The 25741-nt window shown below is 38.1% G+C and overlaps 1 protein-coding gene across 1 annotated transcript in view; it reads right to left on the reverse strand.

Annotated features, from left to right (window-relative positions):
• The window catches only part of SLC2A13 (solute carrier family 2 member 13), a 377212-nt gene that overhangs the window by 272903 nt on the left and 78568 nt on the right, over window positions 1–25741 (reverse strand). Inside the window, exon 3 of the mRNA XM_030322194.1 lies at window positions 25236–25444. Coding sequence (XP_030178054.1) covers window positions 25236–25444 — 209 coding nt within the window. The remainder of the gene's footprint in view (window positions 1–25235; window positions 25445–25741) is intronic.

A 25741-nucleotide genomic window follows, 5' to 3' on the forward strand; every position in this document is an offset into this window, starting at 1 on the left:
GGAGTATCTTCTTAAGATATAAGGTGGTGTTAAGCAAGGAAAATTATTCACAGACTTCCCTGAGCCGAGAGCTGTTTGGCTCCAGAAGTGACAAAAGCAGAATATCTAATTATGTTCTTCTTTTTTGTTTCTCACCAGAAAATACAGTAGAAGCCCTGCTGTCTGATGCACTATTAAGGAAGTTCTCTAAACTTACATTCCTAAATCTAACAATTTGTATCATCCTAAAATATATAAATATTCATTCTGCAATCCTATAATGTAGGACAAGGCCCTTTCTCTGAGCATGGATCAGCTAGCTAAAGTATTGTCTTTCTTGCAAAAAATCACAGCTGTAATTGTCTATAATCTCCATAAATAACAGAAAACCTAGGAGAGTTATGCAAAGCCAACACAGAATCTAATTTTAATGGTTCCCTCCCAAATCCTTTAGAATCTTCTTGCCTACAGTTAATTCAAGATTAGTTTTCTTTAGTGACACCTTTATTGAATCTTTCCAAAGCATTCAACTTAGACTTTCACTGAAATCTCTCTACTTTTTAGTGTTTTTCTTGTCCTGCATTTCCGTAAGAGTTGATTACAATGCATAATTATAGCAACCAACACAATGGCATAAACAGATTTCGGAACAAACCCAAATGACTTGGTACACCGACAGACAGCACAACAGGTGTCAGATGTACAAGGGCATGATGGAAAGCCATCCATCAACTGTGAGTGTGGTATGCTTTAGAGAAGGTTTTAAGAGAGTAAGGGGCCTGCCAGTTAATTGGGTAAATGTGAGAAGTGCAAGAGCATTAAGGAAAGCATCTCTGCATCACACCTCACACAAATATTACATTACATTGAGTAATCACCAGATTTGTTCTTCAGTCTGCATACGATAAGGAATACAACAACCTGAGATCCAGGCTGCACCCACTGGTTCAACGAGCACTGAGTAATTTCCCGGGGCTAGTGCCAAGTGTTGGAGACACAAATAATGGGTTGTGCAGTATTTCTCAACAACAGCAGTGTTGAAATTTAGGGTCCCCAAATTCTTTGTTGTGGGGGCTATCCTCTGCATTGTAGGGTCAAACATCCTACTACCCTCTAGATGCCTGTAACACCTTCTCCTGAGCTGGGACAAGGAACAGTCTTCAGACCTTGTGGAATGCCCACTAGGGGGCAAAATTGCTCCTGGTTGAGAAGCACTGCATTAAGGTGGAGCAGGACCTTTCAACACCTCGTGAACTTTGTTAGGACTCACAGAATTCCACAGTTTTGGGTCTATCAAGATCTTTTTTGCCTTGTCTGAAATTCAGAGAAGTAACCTGTCAATGGATAGAACTGGCTCCATGATACACAGGGCCAAGGGCGTAATGAAAATGTGGAATCCTCATTAAAAAATCACTAAGAATTTTAAGACAGTGACAGCAGAGCACTAAACCAAGCAGAGTGACCTGAGCTACTGCAGAAGGCACACATCCATGAAGCCACTCTGCCAACGGTACCGGGTCACGGGCAGGGAAGGAGTGATAATAACCCAAGATTCCAGGTGCTCTTTCTACTAAATTCAGAGGCACTTTAATATCTATTGCATCTCAGTGAGTCAGAAGGTTTTAATATTTCAGGTGTCTAATTGTTCTTTATCACATTTTTTTCACTAATATTCCCTATGCACAGAAAAAATGTTACATATAACAGTGAATTAACTTCTCACTCCAGTTTTTAAAAAATCAAATTTTCAATACAAACTTACTACATTAGACTGACAGTTCAAATTATAGGACCATGAAATCATTTGTGTTTTATTAAAAACAAAACCATGAGGAGCTTGTTATATTTTATTAGTAGCATCTGTCTCCTGTCTTGAATGCTAAAGAAGATATTGATGATGTTCTTTTGCCATTTGGGAACAGACAGATACTCTTTCCTCAAAAATTATCTTTGGCAATGGATTCTTTAAATCATCCTTGCCATTTGGCAAGTTTTTTGACTCCAGGTGTGGAAATTAGCATTGTGTTTACACTGTAATCAAGGGAGATATAACCACTTAGTATAAGACGTCAGAACATGTGTTCCTTACAGAAGTAATGTCTATATTTTTCTATTGCAGGTGTGTGAGCACACCTGGCTCTAATATCATCAGTTTGGTCTTACCTGCTAAAGGTAGTAGACATACTTGGGTCTACCTTTAATTTCTTTCCCTTTGTCTTTCATAACATTCTTCCAAACGTAAACAGGCAAGGTAATGTGACATGACAGATAAGGTTGCTCCTGAACACAGGTAGTTGGTTAGTACTTTAGTTCAATAATGTTCAAAGCAACAAATCACAAGCTTCCCAACAAGTGTTTGGAATCCAATTTTACTATCCCAGAATACAGAGTGCTACAGGAAGTCACTTTTCAGTAGTCAAAGTCAGTGCACATCTGAGACTGGGGCTGAATGACAATGTTATTAGAAGCATTTTCTGGGAAACATTTGACAGAAGATGTTGTTTCTAATCCTGTGCTTTCCAGTTTCTAAGTTCAAAGGTGTTGGTAAGAAAAATCCCCTCTAAAGAGATATCTATGATCCTTCAACATAAGGAGATACTAACATAATATGGAATGGTAGGTACAGTAAAAAAATTTTTTTTTTAATTTACACAATCAAAAGATATACACAAAGGATAGCTTCTAAGAAACTGTTTGCAAAGAGGGTATCCCAAATCATCAAGTGATTTTACTAAATAATGGGGAAACAAAAGTGGGTAAAATGAACTGTTCTACAAAGGCTAAGTGGGGGCTACACTTTACCACAGAGTGGAAAAGGGATGGATTAATGCTTTTGGAGCAGAGAATCCTGTTTACCACCCTCTCCCCCATGCTTAGAATGCCGTAGGCAATCAAGAAATAACTTATTGAGTGAATGAAATCAGTTATCACCTCAAATAATATGAAGGAAAAGAAGATGCTTCTTAAGAAATGCAGAATAAATTGGCACACAGTGGATTAGAATGTGACTTCTCATTCCTTATATGAAACCTACTTTTAGAAACACAGTAAGTGTTCAAGTTAATTACTTTTAGCACACCCTTTGTTGCTTCGTTTGTATGCTAACCATGATAACAACTAATACTTTCATAAGAGCTTATAATGTGCCAGGCACTTTCTCCTAGCTTTACACATTAAATCTATCTTCAAAATACTTCTTGGAGACACATATGATAAATATCTTCATGTTACAGGATAGGAGACTGAAGCACAAGGAGGTCAACTAAAATGCCTAAAGTTGCACAGTTGTGATTAAAACCAAGGCAGTCCGTTTCCAGAGTTCTTGTTCTTAACCTCCTTCCTGTGCCAAAAGTATAAAGAAAACTACAGGATAAAAGACTATATGATGAAAAGCATTGCCTTTCTATTCTTACAATGAGTATGTCATAATTTCACAAATCTAGGGGAGGATTAAACTCTTTTTTATGCTGCCAATAAAGTATAAGGTTGTCCTTTGCCCAATTTATAGCAAAACAAGACAAATGGTTTATATTTTCAATATACAGGAAAGGTTAAGGGGCTTTTGTTTGTTTTATTATAGTCCATGATTTCTTTTGCTTCTTTTCACTTATCTTTTAAACAGTCTTCCCCAAACTATCCGTAAAGGAATTGTAGCAGAAATGTGGGCATCTTCTCCTCAGCCCTAATTCACAGACCATTTTGCACCACATTTAGAGAGAGAGTATGAGAGAAAGGGTTGAGAGAGAGGGAGAGATAGAATCCCAAGCAGTCTCTGCACTGTCAGCACGGAGCAACATAGAAATGCAGCATATTCTTTGAAAGTGGCCACTGTAAACAAAGAGTGAGGCAATTCCAGAACCCTCTGGTACTTCCCAATAAGTACATCAGGAGAGACAGTTGATCTCTCCTCCCTCTCAGCCTACCTGGTGTCTGGAGACTTGCTTACACATTCAGAGTATGTAACAAAAGAGAGTATTATATGGAAATATGATGTTTAACGGAAATGTTTTCATGTTTTATGTTTAACCCTTATGAAATTAAGAAAAGCAGCGAGGGTCTTCCTGAAATAGCTACAATGGTAGCTGTATTTCCCCAAATTTCTCTTAATAACTGCTACCTAGGTCCTTAAAGCCACTATCGACTCCGACAGAAATTAAAGCAGGCAGCTTTCCAGACAAAAATACTGGAATTAGAGCCAATACCTAGGCGAGAAACCCTGTAAATATGTACAACAACTGCAAAGTATATGTCTTAAAAAATGGACCAGGAGGTTATTACAGATGAAGATATTAATTCAGCAATTGCCAGGAGCCTTTATATCTTACAACTGCCTTCTGGGATACCATTATCTCCATCTTAGGGATAATAATGAGTTCAGATATGTTAAGTGACTTACCCACAGGCACACAGCACCACAGCCTGGCTTTAAGCCCACTCAAGTCTGTCTTTTTTTGCAAAGCTGATCCCACTATATTATATAAAAACTCTTTTTCCTAAACCTGTAACAGTAAGCCACTCAGACATTTTATTCATATATACATATATATATAATTGTACAATGAAAACTTGAAAATGAAAATATCACTTAACTGTGGGCATGTTCAATGGGGCTTACTTCACTAATGTGCCAAAGAAAGGATAAGGAATTCACTTTTGATGAGCTCTTATTGTCTATAGCCCCACAGCACCAGATATTGTACACACTGTCCTGTTCACGCCTTATAATATGTGGGGCCAACTCCAACTTCAGTACCTGACTTTATGACTTAAGAGACTTAAGACTTAGGACAAAAATTAAGTAACTTGCTTATGGTTACACAGGCTTGTATTTAAACAAAAACATATAAGTTCAAGAGAAAATGCAGTCTACTGAGACACAAGCATATGTATCTAGAACATATCTATACTCAAACATCATATAACACAATTTCCTGTCTCCTTCTTCAGGTGTTTGATTTTATCTGTCTAGATTATAAAAGCTCCTAGAGACTGGAAACTTTTTTAAAAACTTCGTATATACTACATGGCATTTAGTACCTTAACATGCCAGTCGTAAACCCCTCATAAGTATGTGTCAAATAATGGATTAACATGCACGTCTGAATAGAGATCAGCAAAAGTCACCGAAGAACTAATGTGTCTGGCATGCCAGTGAAGTGCGAAGAGCAAATTGCTAATTTCTGTGGACATCTCTAGCTCCCAGAAATTTGCCTAAAAACTGTTTATCCCTTTTGTAAAAGGGGAGGATTCTACAACCGAGTAAACTAACACACCAAAACACCAACTTGAGAGAAAATCCATCTAAGAATTCCATTAAAAGACTCCATTTAAATAATTTAAAAATCAAGTATTAGACTCATCCCAGTTTACAAAAGATATTCCTGAATTATCACCTTCCTGTATAAAATTAGTATTACAAAACTATACTAGATCCAGCCATTTTTTTCCTCACAGATTATAATAATAAAAAATTTGATGCAAATGACTACTTTGGGAAGAAGGACTCTCTAAGATAACCGAATTAAATACTTGATAAAAACTCCAAAACTCTACTAAGTAAACATCTTATAGGGAAATGTCTCTATTGCTGCTGGGCTAAATTAACAAGTAATGAAGCATCTGAAAGATATTTCTCAGATTATTTATAAGTCTACTTAATACTTGTAATTTATTCTTATCTGGGTACTTAAGAATATTAGAACAAAAGGTGTATTTGTCCCACACAAGAGGGGAAACATTTTCAATACAACTCACAGATTATTAAAAAAAAAATAGTTAATTCTGGCATTAAATGGTTAAGCTCAACATGTTCATTCATATTAGAATCTCATCTCTTTGATAAAATTTATTTTGAGTAAACTGAATAAAGTAAAAATATCTTATAGCCACAGATAAAAAACATAGTGATGCCTACAGTTCATGTAAAATCAAAGACAAATCAACATGATGACTATTTTATAAGTAGCGCACATATTAATATTTCTGAATCACTAGTGAAACGTTAGGCTTCTCACTACCAGGAACAAACCTTCATCTTACCCAATATCTTATAGGTCTGACACCAGAGAATGAAAAGGTCTTAAAAGCTGAGAAATCTATCTCCAGTAAAACAATAAAGTTAAAGAAAATTTTGCATCTGACTACTTTCTCTTAGACCCTAATGTGCTACCACCCCAGTGGACAAGCATACTTTTTAAAAATTACTGACACCTACCATACCATGCATAAAATTCACCACCTGAAAGTCCACACTTCATTGGTTTTAGTATATTCACAAGGCTGTGCAAAATCACCACTAACTACAGAACATTTTCATTACCCCAAATAGAAATTCCATACCCATTAGTTATCACTCCTCATTCAAGCCCCAGCCAACCAAAGAACTACTGATTAGCCTATTCTGGACAATTTAAATGGCATCATACAATCTGTGGCCTTTTAGTGCCTGGTTTCTTTTGACCTAAAATAATCTTTTCATGGTTCATACATGTTGTACCACATAGCAGTATTTCAGTCCTTTTTATAATTGAAAAATAGTCTGTTGTATCAATAAGCTATATTTAATTTATCCATTCATCACCTGATACATGTTTGGGTTATTTCCATTTTTTTTGTACTATGAATAATAATGCTATGAACACCTGTATACAAGTTTTTATGTTAGCATAGGTTTTTAATTCCCTTGGATATATATTAGAGGTATCTCTGGTATGCCTATGGTTACTTGGTACTTCACTTTCTGAGGAGCTACCATATTGGTTTCCATAGCAAGTGAACCATTTTACATGGTCTCCGGCAGTGTATGAGGGTTCCAATCTCTCTCCACATCCTCATCAACGCTATCCGTGTTTTTTTGTCTGTTTTTTTTTTTTAATTCTAGCCAACCTTGGTGGTGTGAAATGGTTATCTCACAGTTCTGACTTGCATTTCCCTAATGATTAATATACTGACCATCTTTTCACGCGTTTACTGGCCATCTCTATGTTTTATTTGAAAACATGCCTATTTGTATATTTATTTATTTTAAAGTTTATTTATTTTGAGAGAGAGAGAGAAAGCAAGAGGGGTAGGAGGAGAGAGAGAGAGAGAGAGAGAGAGAGAGAGAGAGAGAGAGAGAGAGAGAGAATATCATAAGCAGGCTCCACGCTATCAGTGCAGATCCCGGCACAGGGCTTGAACCCACGAACTGCTAGATCATGACCTGAGCTGAAACAAAGAGTTGGATGCCCAACCAACGGAAAGCTACCCAGGCCCCCAGAAAAATATCTATGTAAATCCTCTGCCCACTTTTTTTTTTTTTTTGTCTTTTTATTTTCCAGCTGTAAGCATTCTGTATGCATTCTGGATATCAGATCCTTAAAAGATATTATGATTTGCAAGTATTTTCTCCCATCCTGTAAGTTGCCATTACATTTTTTGGATAGTGTCCTTTGACACATAACAATTTTAAATTTTGACAAACCCCAGTTTATCTTTTTCTTTTGCTGCCTGTGCAGCAAAGAAATCACTGCCAAATCCAATGTCTACAGGAAGATTTTCCTCTATGTTTTCTTCTAAAAGTTTATAGTTTTAGCTCTTAAAGGTCTTGAATTCTTTTTTTTAAGCTAATGATTATATATGGTATAAAGTAAAGGTCATACTCCATTCTTTGGTATGTAGAGTATCCAGTTGCCCCAGCACCATTTCTTAAAAAGGATATTCTTTCCCCCCTGAATGATCCTGACACCCTTGTTAAAAATCATCTGACCACAGATTTGTGGATTTATTTCCAGATTCTCAATTCTATTCCACTGATATACAAGTCTAGCCTAATGCCAGTACCACAATGTTTTTAATTACTGTAGCTTTGGGACAACTGTTCACATCAGGAAGTGATAAGTCCTCCAGCTTTGCTCTTTTTCAAGACTGTTTTAGCTACTCTGGGTCCTCTGCACTTCAACATGATATTTAGGGTCAGCTTGTCAATTTCTGAGAAAAGGACACGTATAATTTTCATGAGCTTCTGAAATTCTCAACTGCACTGAATTTGCAGGCCAGCTGAGAAGTACTGTCATCCTAATGATGGTATCTTAATGATTAGGTCTTCCAATCCATAAACACGGGGGTGGCTTTCTTTCCTTTCATTTAGGTATACTTTCATTTCTTTCAACAATGTTCTGTTGTTTTCAATGTACAAGTCTTGTACTTCTCTACAAGATCTGACACTTAAAAAGGGGTGAATACCTAACCTTTCATTTAAAATATGTCAATAAAACCAAACTTAAACAATAATCTATAAACTAGCTTTTATTAAAAGTAAAACACAAATACTAAGAGTTATAAGATTTTTAGAGGGGGAAAAGTTCAGTTCAACAGTTCAGTAAATATGTACTGAGAAGTCAACACTAGGAAAGATGTATAGAACATTGTACCTGTCCCGGTAGGTTTACAGAGAATGTATGTACATGGGTGGGTATCAGTGTGTGTATGTGAACACACGTGTACGTGACAGATGACAGGACAAGAGGAATGGACATATATTAAAAAAAAAAAAAAAAAAAAAAGATCCCAACACCAAGCCATCAACATGCAACACTCTCTTTTAATTTATAGTTGGAGAAACCGAAGCCCCAAATGGCTATGTCATATAAATAAGGTACCATGGCCAATTAGTGCATGAACTGGAACAACAATTTGCATGAAGATTTAAAAGAAAGAGAACACTTTAACCCAAAGGGAAGGTTACCCTCTGGCTTGGCTCCCTACTTGCTGTTTATCACAGATTTCCATCATTTAGTAGATATCAATATAATATTTTCAAAGTGTAGTGCTAAGCTGCTAGAGAAATAATGAAAAGACAAATCAGAATGCCTGTCTTCATGTGGCTTATAGACTTTGCCTTTGTTTTTTGTCAATGAGAGGCTAATTCTGACTTTGAAAATAGCACCTTTCTGCTCTTAGAGGAAGTCATGAACACCCACATCTTCTCAATAATGAGGTCTCTGGCCAGTGTCCCTGGGCAGCTTATTATTTTCCTTGGCAGGCAGAGCTGCTCAGACCAATTTGCCCTTTGACTAAAACTAAAGGCAACCATAGTTCTGGGTTCCGTACAATTTAGAATTCTATTTCTTATTCTTCTACTCGCACATATTTTTTTTTTTTTTTACCTGACAGCACTTGTTTGGAGAATTATCCCTCCCCAATTCTCAATCTATATTGTTTGGAACAGGTATGACTAATCAGCCACAAAAGCCCTGGTCACATGGATTGGTTCAGGGGTGGGCACATAAATCACGGGCCAGTACGAACCTTCTCTGAAATTTCTGTGGGAGATATCAGGAGAGGAGTTCTATACTGACATCAGTGTTCCTCAGGAGTAAACTTAAGATAAAACAAGACATCTAACAGGCACCTTTGTTAACATATAGGAAGAGCCAAGCTGTGAAGAAAGCCTACATATTCATACATACAGACTAAAAGGAAGCTTATGTAACTCACATAAGGCTACCCTGTCCCTCCTTTTTAACTTCAAGCTACTTTGAGTTGTGCTTCCAAAATATAATTCCAAATTGTCCTGGTTAATGTCACCTCCTAAAATTAAACGCGTCCCTCAAATAATTAGTGAGCTTCAGGCTCTTTACCTAGGCTTTGGGTATATTAAGGTGAATAATGATTTAAATAATATAGACCATTTCCATGATCTGCTCCTCAACCACCTTTCAAAACTCATTTCCTTCTATTCTCCCCTCCTTCACTCTATGCCAGCAGCACTAGCTTCCTTGAACATACCAAGTACAGTTTCAACCCAGGGATCTTCTCCCGGCTGGTCCCCCTCCTGGACCATTTACTGGACACATGTGCATGACCCGTTCCCTTACTTCCTCAGGTCTAGTCAGAGGGCACTTCATCAAAGAGGCTGCTCCTTACCTTCCTCACTCCCAGGCACCTAACCCCCTCTTCCCCCATCACTTTACCTTCCCCATCACACTTACCACTCATTGGTATGTTATATATTCCTTCACTGTGTTCTCTCACCAAATGAAGGTCCGTGAAGGCAGAGTCTGTGCTATGGGAACTGTTGTAACCTCAGCAGTGAGAACAGAGTCTGGACTTTGGTAAGTGCCTAAATTTTGTTAAATGAATAAATTAATGAATGGAATAAAAGTTCTTCTGTCAATGGATATACAAGTTTGTCACTTACCATAGACTGTATGGTTATTTCATCAATTTTCCAAACTTTAAAATAATAGGAAGTAAACTAAGTTTAAAAGAGTCATATATTTTTTTTTTTACAGAAGTCACTAAGAATTTTGATAGCATGTATCTTTCGGTAAATTATATTTTGTGATATTATTATTAAATCTATTTGTGAAAGCTGTACCTCCTTTTGGAAAATGATTAAATGCCCTAAACTCACTTATTTCAAGTTTTCAAGGGACACACCAGGTTTGGAATAAGGAAATGTAGTGCACAAACCCTTCTTTCCTTCTTAAAAACCTTTGGATTTATTGACTACATACTCTTCATTGCTTAAAGGAATCATTGAAAGAAATAAAAATATATCACATGATAGCCTATCATCACTGATTCAAGGGCTATGCTAAATGTAACATTAACAGCTAGCATTACTGAACACTTTATATAATAAAAATTTTAAGAATACTGATTCCCTTGTATCACTGCCCACTGTTGCCTGCACTTATCTCTGTGAGTCATTTCTGTCACCATCCAACCTAGACTAGTCCCTCCCATTCCTCCCCAGAACAAGTTCAATTTTTATTGACAGCAGTTGACAGTACCTTGTTTATTTATTTTGTTAGTGGCTGTTTCCTTGAGCTAGAAAGAAGCCCCACCAGAACAGGGATCTTGCCCATTTTGTTCAGTGCAAGAGGCTGTAGAGAATGGTGGTTAAGAGACCCTTACTTTGATCAAATCCTGGCTCTGACACTGATCAGCTGTGTGATCTTTGGCAGATTACTCAATTCCCCTCAGTCTATGTCTTCATTTATGAAATGGGGATCCTAAGAGTATGGACTTCTGTTGCTGTGAAAATTATATTGGTGAGACACATTAATAGAATACTTGGCACATAAAGTGCCCAACAAATGTTAGCCATCATCCTTGCAAAGTCCTGTATTCCAGCAACAGGCACAGGGCCTGACACATGGTAACCAGCCAAACAATGCCTGTGGATGAATGAATGATCTTAGCCTTATAAACTCCAGTCTGAGTTATTAACTGCCTCTCCCCTATTATGGCTGATAGTCAATCAATAAAGTCTGATTAACTTTTATTTGAGAAAAATAAAACCTCTCTGACTTGAGTCAGAAAAAGGTTGAATATTTCTCTTTGGGAACTCATTTTAACATGGCAGTAACTATAAACAAATGAACTGATACTAACCATAGAAGAGAGCATCATTTTGATCAATTCCAACTATTAAAATGATGTGATATGGTACAGTTCAAGAAAAAGTGCCAAAGAAATGGAACAGCATGTGTTTCTATATAAACAAATACAGTATACGTGCATGAAACTGTAATAAAATCCATTTTGAAGACAAGTTTAAAGCATGGTAATATTAATATTTTTTCTAATGCAAAAATCTTAAAATACATCTAAATACAGGATAATGAACGATTAAGAAAATGTATCTGAATCAAAACAGGCTTGAGTTCTGACTTTTGCCATGTATCAGGCAGGAAGAACTCTGTTTTCTGGGCCTCATTTTTCTCCTCTCAAACCACTTCACAGAGTTGTGGAATTCAAAGATACAATAATACCATGGAAAGTGCTATGCACAAAGTAAATGTAAATGCCCCTAAAAATGATCATTCTCTTTTATAATTTCAAACAAACTGCTGATAAATTAAAATGTTTACAAATCATGATTGTTTTTCAAATTTCCATTGTTCTCCCTTTGCCACCAGAAATGTCACCTGCATCAGTAAGCAGACTTGTATTCTAAAACATACTTTTCAGAAAAAGAAAAAAAACAAACCACTACTCTAAAAAGTTGGATAAATGTTCAGCAAGACTATTAAGCATGAGATAGAAAAACCTACAGGGGCGCCTGGGTGGCTCAGTTGGTAGAGCGTCTGACTTCGGCTCAGGTCATGATCTCATGGTTGTCATGAGTTTGAGCCCCACCTTAGGCCCTGTGCTGACAACTTAGAACCCACTTCAGATCCTTTGTCTCCCTCTCTCTCTCTGGCCCTTCCCTACTTGTGCTCTTACTCTCCCTCTCAAAAATAAACTTGAAAGAGAAGAGAAGAGAAGAGAAGAGAAGAGAAGAGAAGAGAAGAGAAGAGAAAAGAATGAGGCACAGTGTATTTTAGTAATTCTTTTTTTTTAATTTTTTTTTCTTAACATTTATTTACTATTGAGAGACAGAGAGAGACAGAGCATGAGCAGAGAAGGGGCAGAGAGAGAAGGAGACACAGAATTTGAAGCAGGCTCCAGGCTCTGAGGCTCTGAGCGGTCAGCACAGAGTCGGATGCGGGGCTCAAGCCCACAAACCGTGAGATCATGACCTGAGCCAAAGTCAAGAAGCTCAACCGACTGAGCCACCCAGGCGCCCCAAGTAATTCTTGTGAAATGAACAGAGAACCTGATAGGCTGTTGATTTCAAACAGTAAAATTAAAACATTTATTACAGAATAGTTTTAAGAAATAGGAGTTTCCACTTACTTCCTGAAGTAGATATATCTAAATATACACCAGCTTATGAGAACACAAACAAAAACAACAAATTTCACATCTATGGTTCCGACTACTGTCCAGACAAGACTACCATTTGTTTTAGGAGTACCAAAGCCACTGCAGCCAAGGCTGGTGAAATATGTTTGGGTTTCATTAGATTCACCTTTCATAACAGAAGATTTTACCACATTTGAGGTGTGCACACCTGCAATACAGGCCTACTCTGAATTATAATCTAATTATAATTATAATCCATAATTATAAACAAAAACCTAATCCACTCATGCTTAAGTGGTATTTTCTAGACATCAGCAAGGGTCTGCTTTAAAATTCTGAAATGATAATAAATCACATAATATTTTATAACTTTTTTTAAGGTTTATTTATTTTGAGACAGAGAAAGTGAGAGCATGCACAAGCGAGAGAGGGGCAGAGAGACTGAGAGAGGATCCCAAGCAGGCTCCGCTCAGCATGGAGACCTATCCAGGGCTCAATCACATGACTGCGAGATCACAACCAGAGCCGATATCGGAAGTCGGGACACTTGACCGACTGAGCCACCCTGACACCCTAATGTTTTATAACTCTTATTTTAAATTTCATTGTCCTCATGAATGCTTTACCTCAAAACTTTAAATTGGGTCCAACATGTATGAGACCAAGAGAAAATAATAATAACTCCTGATACACAAATAAATTCCAAATAGTCTTGGTAAAATCCACAAAGATTCTAAACATATCCATCTACCCTTGGAAAGTGGGTCATTCAAAAATAATCATTTTGAATTGAATAACATCTCCTCACCAACCACTTGGGGGTCCCAGGGGCTTTTGGGATAACCAAGTCCCACACAAGGAAGGGTTCTCATGCTGTAAACACTCCATTTCCTCCTCTAAATCTCAGGGATCAAAGGTCAGACCTCACCGTCCACTTCTCCCACAGGAACAGAAAGGCAGCTGGAGAAACATTTAGTAAGTACTTTGTTGATGTAAAGCAGGGACTGTATCTGGTGGTAGGGATGCAAAGATAAGGAACACTGAGTCATTAGTGGGACAGGAACGTGAAAATCAAATGCTGAGTGCCACAGAGATGCATTACCGAGGTGCTGGCAGCAAGAGAAGGCGGGCACCAGCCCTGTGCGCTCAGAGATAAGGGAGTTCTGAGGAGGGTGGAAGGAGGGCTTGTTTGCCTGCTTTAGGAAATGCCAGGTGTGCTCTCTCTTCTTTGAGGAGCTCCTCGTTAATGAACCTACCACCTACTGCAACAGCCTGAATAAAATCGCCTCCCTCTTTGTCAATGCATTTTGTCTTCCATGGAGGGTATATCATCTTGCTTTGACTGTAATCCAAATAAAGGGAGCAACAATTTCTGTTCATGTGTGAACTAACAATGGGGTCAAACCCTTGTGATAGGGCAGCCAGCCACAGCATCAGATGAGACCCAGCCCTCACCACTGAACCTTGCTTCTCCAGTCCCATTAGATCAAAGGTGACACTGTATGTCCTGATGGACCCGTTAGGCTGTGGCTCAGCCTTTAAGAAAGCCACATACTCTGAGCAGTGGTCTCATAAAAGCTTATTGCTTCAGTTATCCAGAGGCTTCTCTGCAACACTGCTTTTTAGGTTTTTCTGTGACACCACACCATGTGCACACTTATACACACGCCAGACACGTCTGCATGATTTACCATCTGCACAGAAATCAACAGGGACAACCTATTAGCGAACACTAGGTTGAAGAGGCTTCAATGCACATTTTTCAGAAAAAAAATGAACAGCATCCCAAATTAGTCCTAAGAGTAAAAACCGAAGCAACTGATAAAGTAGACACAATGACTAATTAAAGAAGGGATCAGCAAGCCAGCCCAAAGGCCACATTTAGTCGACTTCCTATTTTTGTAAGTAATAAAACCTAACGGGCACAAAAAAATGAGCTTTTGTTTTTACTGGCACAAAGCCACATTCATTCCTTTACATGCTGTCCATCCCTGTTTTCAAGCTACAATGGAGAGCTGAGGAGTTGCAACAGAGACCACGTGGCCACAAAGCCAAGTACGTGTACTTAATATCTGGCCCTTTACAGAAAAAGTGTGTCAACTCTTGGAATCAAGCACCGAAATTCCTTTTTACTAAAAAGAGGAATAGCCCCAAACCTATTAAAAGCAAAATTAGAACATTCTTATTACTACCTTCTCATTGGTTCTTTCAGATGAAACATCATTTTACACTTTGTAGATCCTGTACTCTCATGAAACACAATAAAATACCAGCATCTACTGAACTGACCAGGAAGAAACACTTAAACATTTCTACTTCAGTCTTTTTCAAAAAGGTCCTAAAAGTAAACTGAACACTGAACTGTGTTAAATTTGCTAATGATGAGTTATCAAAAGGACTTAACACAGAAAATCCCTAATACCTACCAGTTCTCAAATGTAATATATTCTTTGTGCGAGATGATTTTTACATTTTCTTTGCAGAGTTCAGTTTGGACTAAACAGCCAAGCTCAGGAACTGCTGACTCTGCCGTACCCCCTCAGCTTCCACCCATGTCCCCTCTCTGCCCTGAGAGTCAGGAGGCATGCAGTCAATTAGAGTGCCTCTTCTTTTCTTTCTTGGAATGATGATGGAGTTTTGGCTCTAGCAAAACGAACTGGAAATGTCAATTTAAACCAGATTCTAAAGGAACTGATAACAAGTTAAGGAACTTGTTTCTGAGGAGAGGGACTGATCCTGTCTGTGTGTTCGGATGGTAACTCTGGAGGCCATAGGGAATATAGACAGAGAGGGAAGATACCAGAATGAAGGACAACATAGAAGACACTATGGGGGAGTGAACACCAGAGACCTAACCCAGGCAATGACAGCAAGAGTGGGAAAGAGGAAACAGATAGGAAATACACCCCCAAGGTGGAAGCAACTAAACTCAATTAGTCAACTGACTTTGAACGTTTATTGTCTTGTTGTTTCTATTTTGTAGTTATATTTTATATTCTTCCCTTTCAGAAATGGAGGACCTTCTTAAGGAAATCTGATAGGTTCTCAGCTCCCTGTGAACAAGGACCACAACCCTATGTCTTTTTCAATGTCTACATCCGAACTGGAGGGCACGGAGGTGGCATGAGATGCAGAGTGGGCCAGGTGGAAGCAGGAGAGACATGAGAGGCAGCAGAGTGGGGCTCAGATCTTGCCTCTTTCATTTCTTTGCTGTTCAACCTTCCCAGCTCTCCTTTTCCCAGTGCAATATGGATCATACTGCATAATTTTTAGTGTTGTTTCAACAGAAACACAGAGAGAGAAACATGTATGTGCACACACACATTTACATAAACAGGCATTCAGTGAAGAGTAATTGTTACTAGGGGTACCTGGGTGGCTCAGTCGGTTAAGCATTTGACTTCAGCTCAGGTCATGACCTCGCGGTCAGTGAGTTCAAGCCCCCTGTTGGGCTCTGTGCTGACAGCTCGGAGCCTGGAGCCTGCTTCAGATTCTGTGTCTCCTTCTCTCTCTGCCCCTCCCCCGCTCGCACTCGGTCTCTCTCTCTCTCTCAAAAGTAAACAAATATTAAAAAAAAGTAATTGCTACTAGCATTTTTACACTAGTATTATGCAAATATGAATGATGAATGTTAAGACAACCCTACAAAAGGCCTTTGTTTTCATAGAAAGTTGTTTTTAAAAGTATCTGCCCACCCACCCCTCAGGAAAAAGCAGTTATCGGATTTCATTCTCTAAAGAAATTTATTTTGAAGCTTTACTTTATTCTAAAAGATGTGCAGTGGGAGTCATTTTCAAGGAAATATCTTAAAAGAGTTCAGGGAGGGAAACCATACTGAAAATGTGAGACACTTACACAGCACTTTAATGTTGTTCTAGCTTCATAAACCTAGTAATTTTCTCCTCAATCTATCCTGCCAAATATATACTTCTCTTAACTGAAGGTTACTACGCTTCAAGCGATACAGATGCTGAGAAATTAACCGAAATGTACATCTTTGGTAGTGTTAGTAAGGTAATGATTACAAACATTGCTCAATGGGTAGATAAGAGGATTTAGAGTGCCTATGGTAGGGTAGAAAACGAAGCAGAAAAATAATGTTATCTGACCACCCTATCCCCCAAATATAAAGTGAATTTAAAATATTCGAAAAACAAAATAAGAGTAATTCCTTTGGTTTTTGAGAAACATTCTAGAAAATCTCTCCTGAAATTTGTAAACAGGCAAGTTTCTTCAAATAGCACACGCCATGGCTATTAATATTCTGATTCCAGAGCTCCTCATTGGGACTGTCCCGTGACCACTGAAAAGTCCCAATGCTAGAGAGTGGCTCATACATATGCCCTCCACTTTGAGATAGAAAAACAGGGTTTTCTTCAGGATCTTCCTTTAACCTTCTCCAAAGACAAGGTAACCTTTAAAGGGCACAGCAATTTGTCTTATCTCAAGGAAAAAAAAAATCTCCCGAGTATGGTTTTATTTACAAAGCAGACTACCACCTGTGCTGAATGGTGGGTTCACTGTTTAGGTGAAAATGAACTGCCCTGAAGCAGCAACTAAGGAACTACATTCTTTTTGAAATGTCTACCTAGTTGGGTATTTTCCTCCTGTTTCACTGTATTAAATACAGAGCATTACAAAACTGGATGAGGGACACCTGGATGGCTCAGTAGGTTAAGCATCCAACTCTTGGTTTTGGCTGTGGTCAGGATTTCATGGTTCGTGAGTTCCAGCTTCATGTCAGGCCCGCTGACAGGGTGGAGCCTGCTTGGGATTCTCTCTCTGTTCCCCCCCCCCCCCCCCCCCCAATGTGCTCTCTCTCTATCTCAAAGTAAATAAATAAACTTAAAAAAAATGTGTAACAGGATGAACTTCACAATGTGTTGGGGGTTAAAAGAAAACTCTGAGGCAGTCAAAACTCCTTCACAGCATGGATTTTTTTTTAATGAAATATGGATTTAAGTACATCTTAGTAAGAAAGCAGAAAGATGAGCCTTCAAGTATTACCTATCAAGTTATAAGACAATCTGGATTTCCAATATAAATCAAGGAAAATGGCTTGAAAGCCTACAGGTATAATATGAAAAACGTTTCCTTCTCCCATGAGTAGGCTCTGTGCTATTCTTTATCCCATGTAAAAGGTGAGTCAATGACATTTTAATGTAATACCTAAGAACTATTCCAATTCTACTTAAGATCTTAAACGTACTCTGGGGTTTAGAAAATCAAAGGCAACCTTTAGTAAAAGCTATGTTGAATTAAATAGTTTCTTTTAAATAAGTCATCATACTTAAAATAATAAGTTATACTAAAAACTGAATAGAATTGCATATTGTTTTAGTGGTCCAGCTTACAGCTTGTTAACACAAGGATATAGATTTACAGCAGCTTTTTACTTGACCTTTTGTTTTAATCTGTTTGCCATAAGAGAGAGGTACGATAATAGCCTCACATTTGGACAATTTTAGCAGTTTTCCAACAACCTTGAGAATATTTGATACAGAAACGTTTTCTTCACCTATATTCATAAAATTAGGGGCCATCTTGCTGAAAAACAATTTGTCAATACCCATTTCAGGTTCATCCAGTAAATAACAAACCTACTTTACTTTGGGTCAGACAACACTGCGCTACCATAGGAAGAAAATATAAGCAAAAACTACCAGAAATACTGGGGGAAATGACTACTTTCCTCTAAGTGCAACAGATGGCAATGGCAATGAGCATTCTACTGCAATGTCATGCTGGAATTAGATTTCTAAAGAATTTTTGGAATGATTTCTACCAAAATATGATAAATATCTACCCTCTCTGACCTCTCTGCAGAACATGCTTTGCTGAAATAGCCACAGGCAATATCAATTCAGAAGAAAAGAAAATGACTTATGAGAAGATAAGATTTGATGACCCAATTGCAAAATCACTGTAGGGGGAAAAAAAAAAAAAAAGTGCATGCAGCTGTCCCTTCCTGTATAGGATAGACACGACCCCCTAAGAGCTGGACGTAAATCAAAACAGGTTTCAAACTGAGCTCACGAGAGGGTCTTGAATAAATTCCCCTCCCTACATGGTTCTTCCTCTTCAGGCTGGAGATCCAACTACCTGACAGGCAAAACACAGAACGGTACTTGCCTAGTTACTGAGGTGATTAGTTGATAAAATGTAACAATGCAAATCTTGTGGGTGAGATTTTTTTTTTTTTTTTTTTTTTGCAAGATTACACACTGCGCAGGTAACCTGAACGCCCTATAACAGCAACCACTGGGCCTGAATCTAATTTGTCTGAAGCATTTGATAGTGCCTGTGGGTTGATACTTCTCACATATGCAGATTAAGATTTTAGTGAAAAAATAGCCAAGACCAACATTCTCACTGATATTCTTCTGTTCAATAAATCTATTTTGAAAGCATCTATGGATCTTGGTGATCAAAGTAATATTAACTGTAAAAAAATTTTACCTATAATTTTTAAAAGACAGGATGAACAAAAATACTATTTTCCTTTAAAAAAGGAAAGGCCAGGGGCGCCTGGGTGGCTCAGTCGGTTGAGCATCCGACTTCGGCTCAGGTCATGATCTCATGGTCTGTGAGTTCGAGCCCCGTGTCGTGCTCTGTGCTGACAGCTCGGAGCCTGGAGCATACTTAAGATTCTGTGTCTCCCTCTCTCTCTGACCCTCCCCCGTTCATGCTCTGTCTCTGTCTCAAAAATAAATAATAAAACATTTAAAAAAAAATAAAGTAAAAAAAAATAAAAAAGAAAAGGCCATATACATTTTCAAGTTCCCTGGACTCGCCCCGTGCTATAAACAAACACTTTGCAGGAGGCTGCTCTCCACTGCCTCAAGATGTGCACTCAGTTTCTCCCCTGCTTTGCTCCTTTTACTCCTGCTGTTGCACGAAGCTTCCCTAACGACTGCATTCTCCCCAAACACTGCTTCCTTCCCCCTGCTTTTTTTTTTTTTTTTTTTTGTACTGGTTCTACGTCAATATTTGCACATTTCTCTAGGGTCAGAAACATTTCCTGGTTTACATTTTCCTTCCAAGGATCCTGTCTTAACACCCCAGGGCAGAGCAGAGCAGGGAGTAGCAGCAAGGTGCAGAATGTGTGAGACTTTTTTCCCTAAGCCCTGCCTATAGGGCTGCTTCTGCTTGGGCATGTTGACAGCAGCCTCTGCTTTCCTTTCACCTCATCCCAGGAATCTACTTCTTGTCCTCTGGTGCAGGATAAGAAATTGAAGACATCAAGAAAAAACAATTTTTGTAACTATGTGTGGTGATGCCTGTTAACGAGATTTACTGTGGTGATCATTCTGCAGTATATACACATACTGCACCATTATGTCATACACCTGGAACTCGTATATCAACTAGGATTATAGGAGTTACATGGCAACTATGTAACAATTAAGAAAAAACTGAATACATCATTAGAGAGTGCTGTCCAACAAGGTGTTATAAAGCAAATAATACACAACGTTCATTTCTAGAGTCTTTCCTAAGATTGCCTTCAGAAGTGTCCTGTCTCTCTTGGTGACTAATTTTACTTCTTTTGTTATGAGACAATTACTGTTAGAAACTAAAGCTTCTGACAAAGATTCTCTACTCTTCAATATGCTCAGTAAATGATAAGATGAACACTTGCTTCTAGTAATATAGGCCGCTCCAACTTTTCCTACCCCGCCTAATGCGTTTGCCCAAGAGAGGAGCTCCCAAATGCTTTAAGGTCATGTTTGTCAAACTGCGGGACACCTGTCCCAGGGAATGTACAAGACAGAGTGATGGAACACATAAAGTCAATGGATAAACACTTTAGATATACTGAGAAAACACTTTTAAAGTTAAGTAAACAATTATGTTATGAAGCAGAGCACAAACTTTTGTTAATAACTAGGATAAAGCATAAAAATTCAAGTAAATGTTGGGCTTAGTGCAGTAGCCTTTTGCTATGGAACCCAGGCCTCAAGAGGCCAGCCTCTCTCCACTCACCTTTGAAGGGAAGTGGCAAAGTTCGAGAATCATTGCCTTAAGTGACTACCTAGGCCTCTCTCCAGTTTATACCTCTGTTGTACATAAAAGGTAGGAGGCTATTACATATCTATGCAGCATATAATAAACTAAGGCAATAATCTGTAAGAGATAAGCAACAAAATGACAGAAATGATATGTACATTTACTTTTAATTCTAAAAGCAGTAACTGTGTCCCCACTAATTCAAAGCTTAAGCATAAATAAACCTAAGCATAAATAAAGATGAATAGTTAGTTCTTACTGCAATGTTTTAAAAATCAGGCACATGTACACTTTATAACTTCCAAGAAAATTAACCTGGTCCACTTAATGATACACATAATTTTCCACTTGCTGTTCCCTCTGCCTGGAACACTCTTCCCGTCAGTTCTCTACACTACTGATTCCTTCTCAGGCTTCACACTCACCTCTTCAGAGAAGCCTTTCCTGACCATCCCCCTTCAGTCCCTCTATAAATGTTATTATCTTGTTTGTTTCCTTCAAAGTCATTATCACAATTTGTAGTTATCCAGTAACTATTTACTCTTTATCATTTGTGTGCTTCTTTCCAGCAGAATGGACTAGAACCTTGTCTGTTTTACTTATTGTCACATCCCCAATTCTACTGAGTGTCACTCAACAAATATTTTTCAGTGAAAGGCTGATGCATGGTATTTAAAAATAAAGAAACAGGCATATCTCAAAGATTTTTAAAACTCTAAAAAAAAAAAAGATTGTGGAGCTATTATAATCTGGCTCTCTTTTCTTACAAACCAAGAAACAAAGTGAGGTTCGGCAACTCCCCGAAAATCTTTTCAGGATTACCAGGTAAAGGTGAAGCCAGGACAAGTCTTTCTCCTCCCTGGCTCCCACAGAAGGGAGCTTTCCAAACCAAGCTGTTACTTCCAGGCTTACTTTATGAGTCCTGCAGGATGTATAAACAGTGTTGAATACACATGAAAAACAATTATTTGCTTCTTTTTCCATCAAATGCCCTTTTTTCTTTTGCCCACTACAGTGGAGAAACCACATGCTACGGAGGCTGACCTTTGTGCCATGTGTAGAAGAGATGGAATACCATGACAATCCAATCCTGTTCTACGACATGGCCTGTGAGCCATGCCTCTGCTGCTGACACAGCCAGAGGAGCCACCATATTCACTACAGAAGGTCACAAAGTGTATGTGAAACCAGGAGAAGTAAATCCCATATGCACGGATACCTCACACATCCAGAAAATAAATTAACTAATACATACTTCAGTAGCTAGGCCTATTTTCCTCGATGAAGTCAAATTTAAGCTCAAGTGACCAAGAAAAAAAAATCCTATGAAAAGAGAAGAGTCACAGAAGCAAGTACCATAACAGTAGGAAGTCACTGGAAACTCCCAGAGAAGGACATGAAGACTGATTGATCTGCAATCAGTAAGCTCATTTAGTAAGCTCACAGGCAGGTAGCAGGTAACACCACATCTGACAAGAAAACCCTTCTCCTTAGGAAAACACAGGGATCACATACCACTTCTTTCTAACCTCCCGAAATATCAGAATATTTTGCCGTGGCTAGGCCAAAGCTCCTCCCTCCATGCAGCTATACTCCACTGCCTGGAGTTCCCAAGCTGGAAGTCGGGGTTCAAAACTTACCTTGTCAGGATCCACGCACAGATGAACCCAGGCCACTCTCTAACCCTGCAACACAATGGCTGACTTGTCTTCTCTGGACCAGGGCGTTTTTATTATTTTGAAGTTAGCTGTTTCTTCATGTGTATTTGTCCACCTAGCCTATCATTTGCGAATGAAAGGTGACGGAGAGCCAGGACCCTGTCGGTTTAACACAAGACCTACCACTGCAGTATCTCTATTTTCCAACTGCACTGACAGAGTCTTGCTCCTGGACATGACAACTGCTGAAATAAAACCCACACTTGTGCAGAACAGGTTTTTCTCTGGCCAAATTTCTCAATTGTAAAAATTAGGCCCCAAAATTACTGGTGCTATTTAAGACTGGCAAATCTCCCTTATGAATTCATCACATAAAACTCTTAATTCTGTACTTTGAAAAAGAACACGAGATTAACTTTAAAACTAATGATGATAGTACCCAAATAGTATAAATCTAGAAATGGATAAATTATCAATCCTATTAGTTACAAAGTTTAAAATATCTACCCAAGCATGGGATAAATATTATTAGGATTCAGTAGGTAACAGTATTTAAGAAAAAAAAAAAAAAAAAAACCATGCCAAGTGTGTATATAAAGCAATATTGAGAAACAGGTAAATAGCTTAATATTTTATCTTTACCCAAGAAAAAGTGCCTTGGTTAACTCCCAAAGACTTCTCATAAAAACTAAAGCACATGCAGATAACTGCAATATCTTTATCTCAAGTTTCTTAAAACAAACAAAAACTTTGGTTATACATTTCAAAATTTTTTAATGTTTATTTTTGAGTGAATGAGTGAGAGTGAGAGAGTGAGTGAGAGAGAGAGAGAGAGAGAGAGAGAGAGAGAGAGAGAACATGAGCAGGGGAGGGGCAGAGAGAGACAGAGAGAGAGACAGAATCCAAACAGGCTCCGGGCTTGGAGCTGTCAGCACAGAGCCTCACGCAGGGCTCGAACCCAGGAACAGTGAGATCATGACCTGAAGTCAGATGCTCAACCAATTGAGCCACCCAGGCGCCCCGGTTATGTATTTCAAATAGTCATGAAACTCAAACAGTGTGCACCGTCAACAGTTGCACGGATATACCAGTTGGACAAATTTTTACGTAGTCAAAATCCAGCTACATCGTCAATGCTTCGTAGTAAAATCAGTGGTATCCCGACCCCTAAATGGGAAGGCTTTTTCAATTACATTGTTGACTTGTCCTTTACATGATAAAAACTTAAGTTCTAGATAGTATTTAATAGAACTCAATGCTCTGAAAGGTTATTTCTCCACACATTAGTACATGGGCTTCAAGCATACTGATTACTATAAAACCAAGCTCATGTTTCATTTAAGCCATGGCTGAGGGAAATTCAGAGAGGAGCATAAATGAAGGTATTTGTAATTTAAATGGACATTTGAAATAGTATTTTAAAAATCAACGCAATGTTCAACTCAGTAACGGCGAATTGTTTTGTTAAAGCCGAGTTCTCTTTGATACTTGCACTAACATCTGACTCTGGAGATGCTAGCAGTGCCCGGCACATGGTATATGCCCAGAAACTTGTTTGTTAAAAATGACCTTCACTCAGAATCAGCTCACAGGTCACTGGGGCTTTGACCTGAGCAGACAACAGCATCACACAACTGCATTACATACATATAAAAGTGAGAAAACCGAGTGTGGCTAACACAGTGATGAGCTGTGTTTATTCTATTGTTTCAGGAAAGTACAGCTTTCAGTTTTACCAAAAATAATAGTAGGAGAAGGAGAGAGGACAGACCTTCCAAGACCTGTGTGACACATATATCAATATAGCAGTGTGGACGTCTGCATTTTCTCAAGTATGGAAAATAATCTGACACCAGTCAGCATCTCTGCTCGGATTACCAATTAATGTAGGGGCAAAAGGAAAGTCAAGAGAAAATGAGACAATTTTGGGAAATGTGAATCTACCAGGGCAATGATTACTGTTGAGAAACTGATTATAAAGTGTCTACCTTTTCCCATCATGTACATTCTGCAAATCACTTCCCCAAATCAGACTGTCAAGATTAGAGATCCTGCCTGAGAATTTTGCAAAAACTCTACATGATTTCTTCTCTGGAAAGAAATTCATCAACATAAATTGACTAAAAACTTCTTTTTTTTTTTTTTTTGCTTTTCCAACATGGTGAAATTTTGATTACATAGTTAATTAAACATTTTAATGAAAACAGGGAAACACAAAATGATTCCACAACTAGGGTCTGAAGGTATTCTTATTCTCTATGAAAACTAAACTGGAGCCTGGGTGCCTCAGTCAATTAAGCGTCCAACTCTTGGTTTCGGCTCAGATGATGATCCCAGGTTGTGGAACTTAGACCCGCGTCAGGCTTTGCGCTGACAGCATGGGGCCTGCTAGGGATATTCTCCCTCTCTCCCTCTCTTTCTCTCTCTCTCTCAAAATAAATAAACGTAAAAAAAAAAAAAAAACGATATGGAAATTAATGTAACTCACGTAAACAAGGTATTTTTACTAAAGTGATTTTGACAATAGTTCACACTATGACTTTTTAGTTAATATGAAAAGGTCAATATGCATATATATATAAAATATACATATAGTTCAAAAATTACCGCCTGCACACACAATGATGACAACCATGTCAAGCATATCCAATTTTGAAACAATAAAAGAGACTACACAAAAATAAAAATAGTAATTATGTGAGAACAGTGGTAGTATGGGAACATATTTCTTTCTTTTATAACACTATTATATTACTTTTAAAATTAAATTAAAATATATTTATTTTGATTTGTTTATACACATAAAACCACTATATCATTTAGAGGTATTAAATAATAGCAAAAGAATATAGTTTCTAGATAACACCACTATGCAGTTTTAAGATTTGTGTAAGTATAAAATCTACATACCTGAGCCAACCTCTTTTTCTTCTTCTTCAATGTTGTTTTTGATGCTGTCATATTCCTCATCAATGGTCTGGTTGCCACGCATCTGAGATAAGATTCTACGGGCCTTCTGAGTCTGTCCTTTCTGAATCAGCCATCGAGGGCTTTCAGGTAAAAAGAGAAAGCCAAAAAACTGTATAGCTGCTGGAATTGCTGCAAGCCCCAACATGTACCTGTAATAAGAAATCCACATATTACTGTAAAATTTGGACTTACACTAGCACGGAGTATGAAAAAAAGGTTTGTGTTCACCACATTGGAAACAGGATCTAATATTAAATTAGAATGATCTTTTGTGTTTGTGTGTGTGTGTGTGATTAGAAAAAAAAAAAGGATATTTTTATGCTGTAGTGAGAAGCTGAAAAATGAGAAAAATCTGATTCTTCTCTCTCACAAAAATTACAATTAAAAAATGGGCAAAAGTCACAATAATTATATATATGCACTGTGAACCAAACACATCATGCAAA

Source organism: Lynx canadensis, chromosome B4 (assembly GCF_007474595.2).
Source record: "Lynx canadensis isolate LIC74 chromosome B4, mLynCan4.pri.v2, whole genome shotgun sequence".
In the NCBI taxonomy this organism is placed as follows: domain Eukaryota; kingdom Metazoa; phylum Chordata; class Mammalia; order Carnivora; family Felidae; genus Lynx; species Lynx canadensis.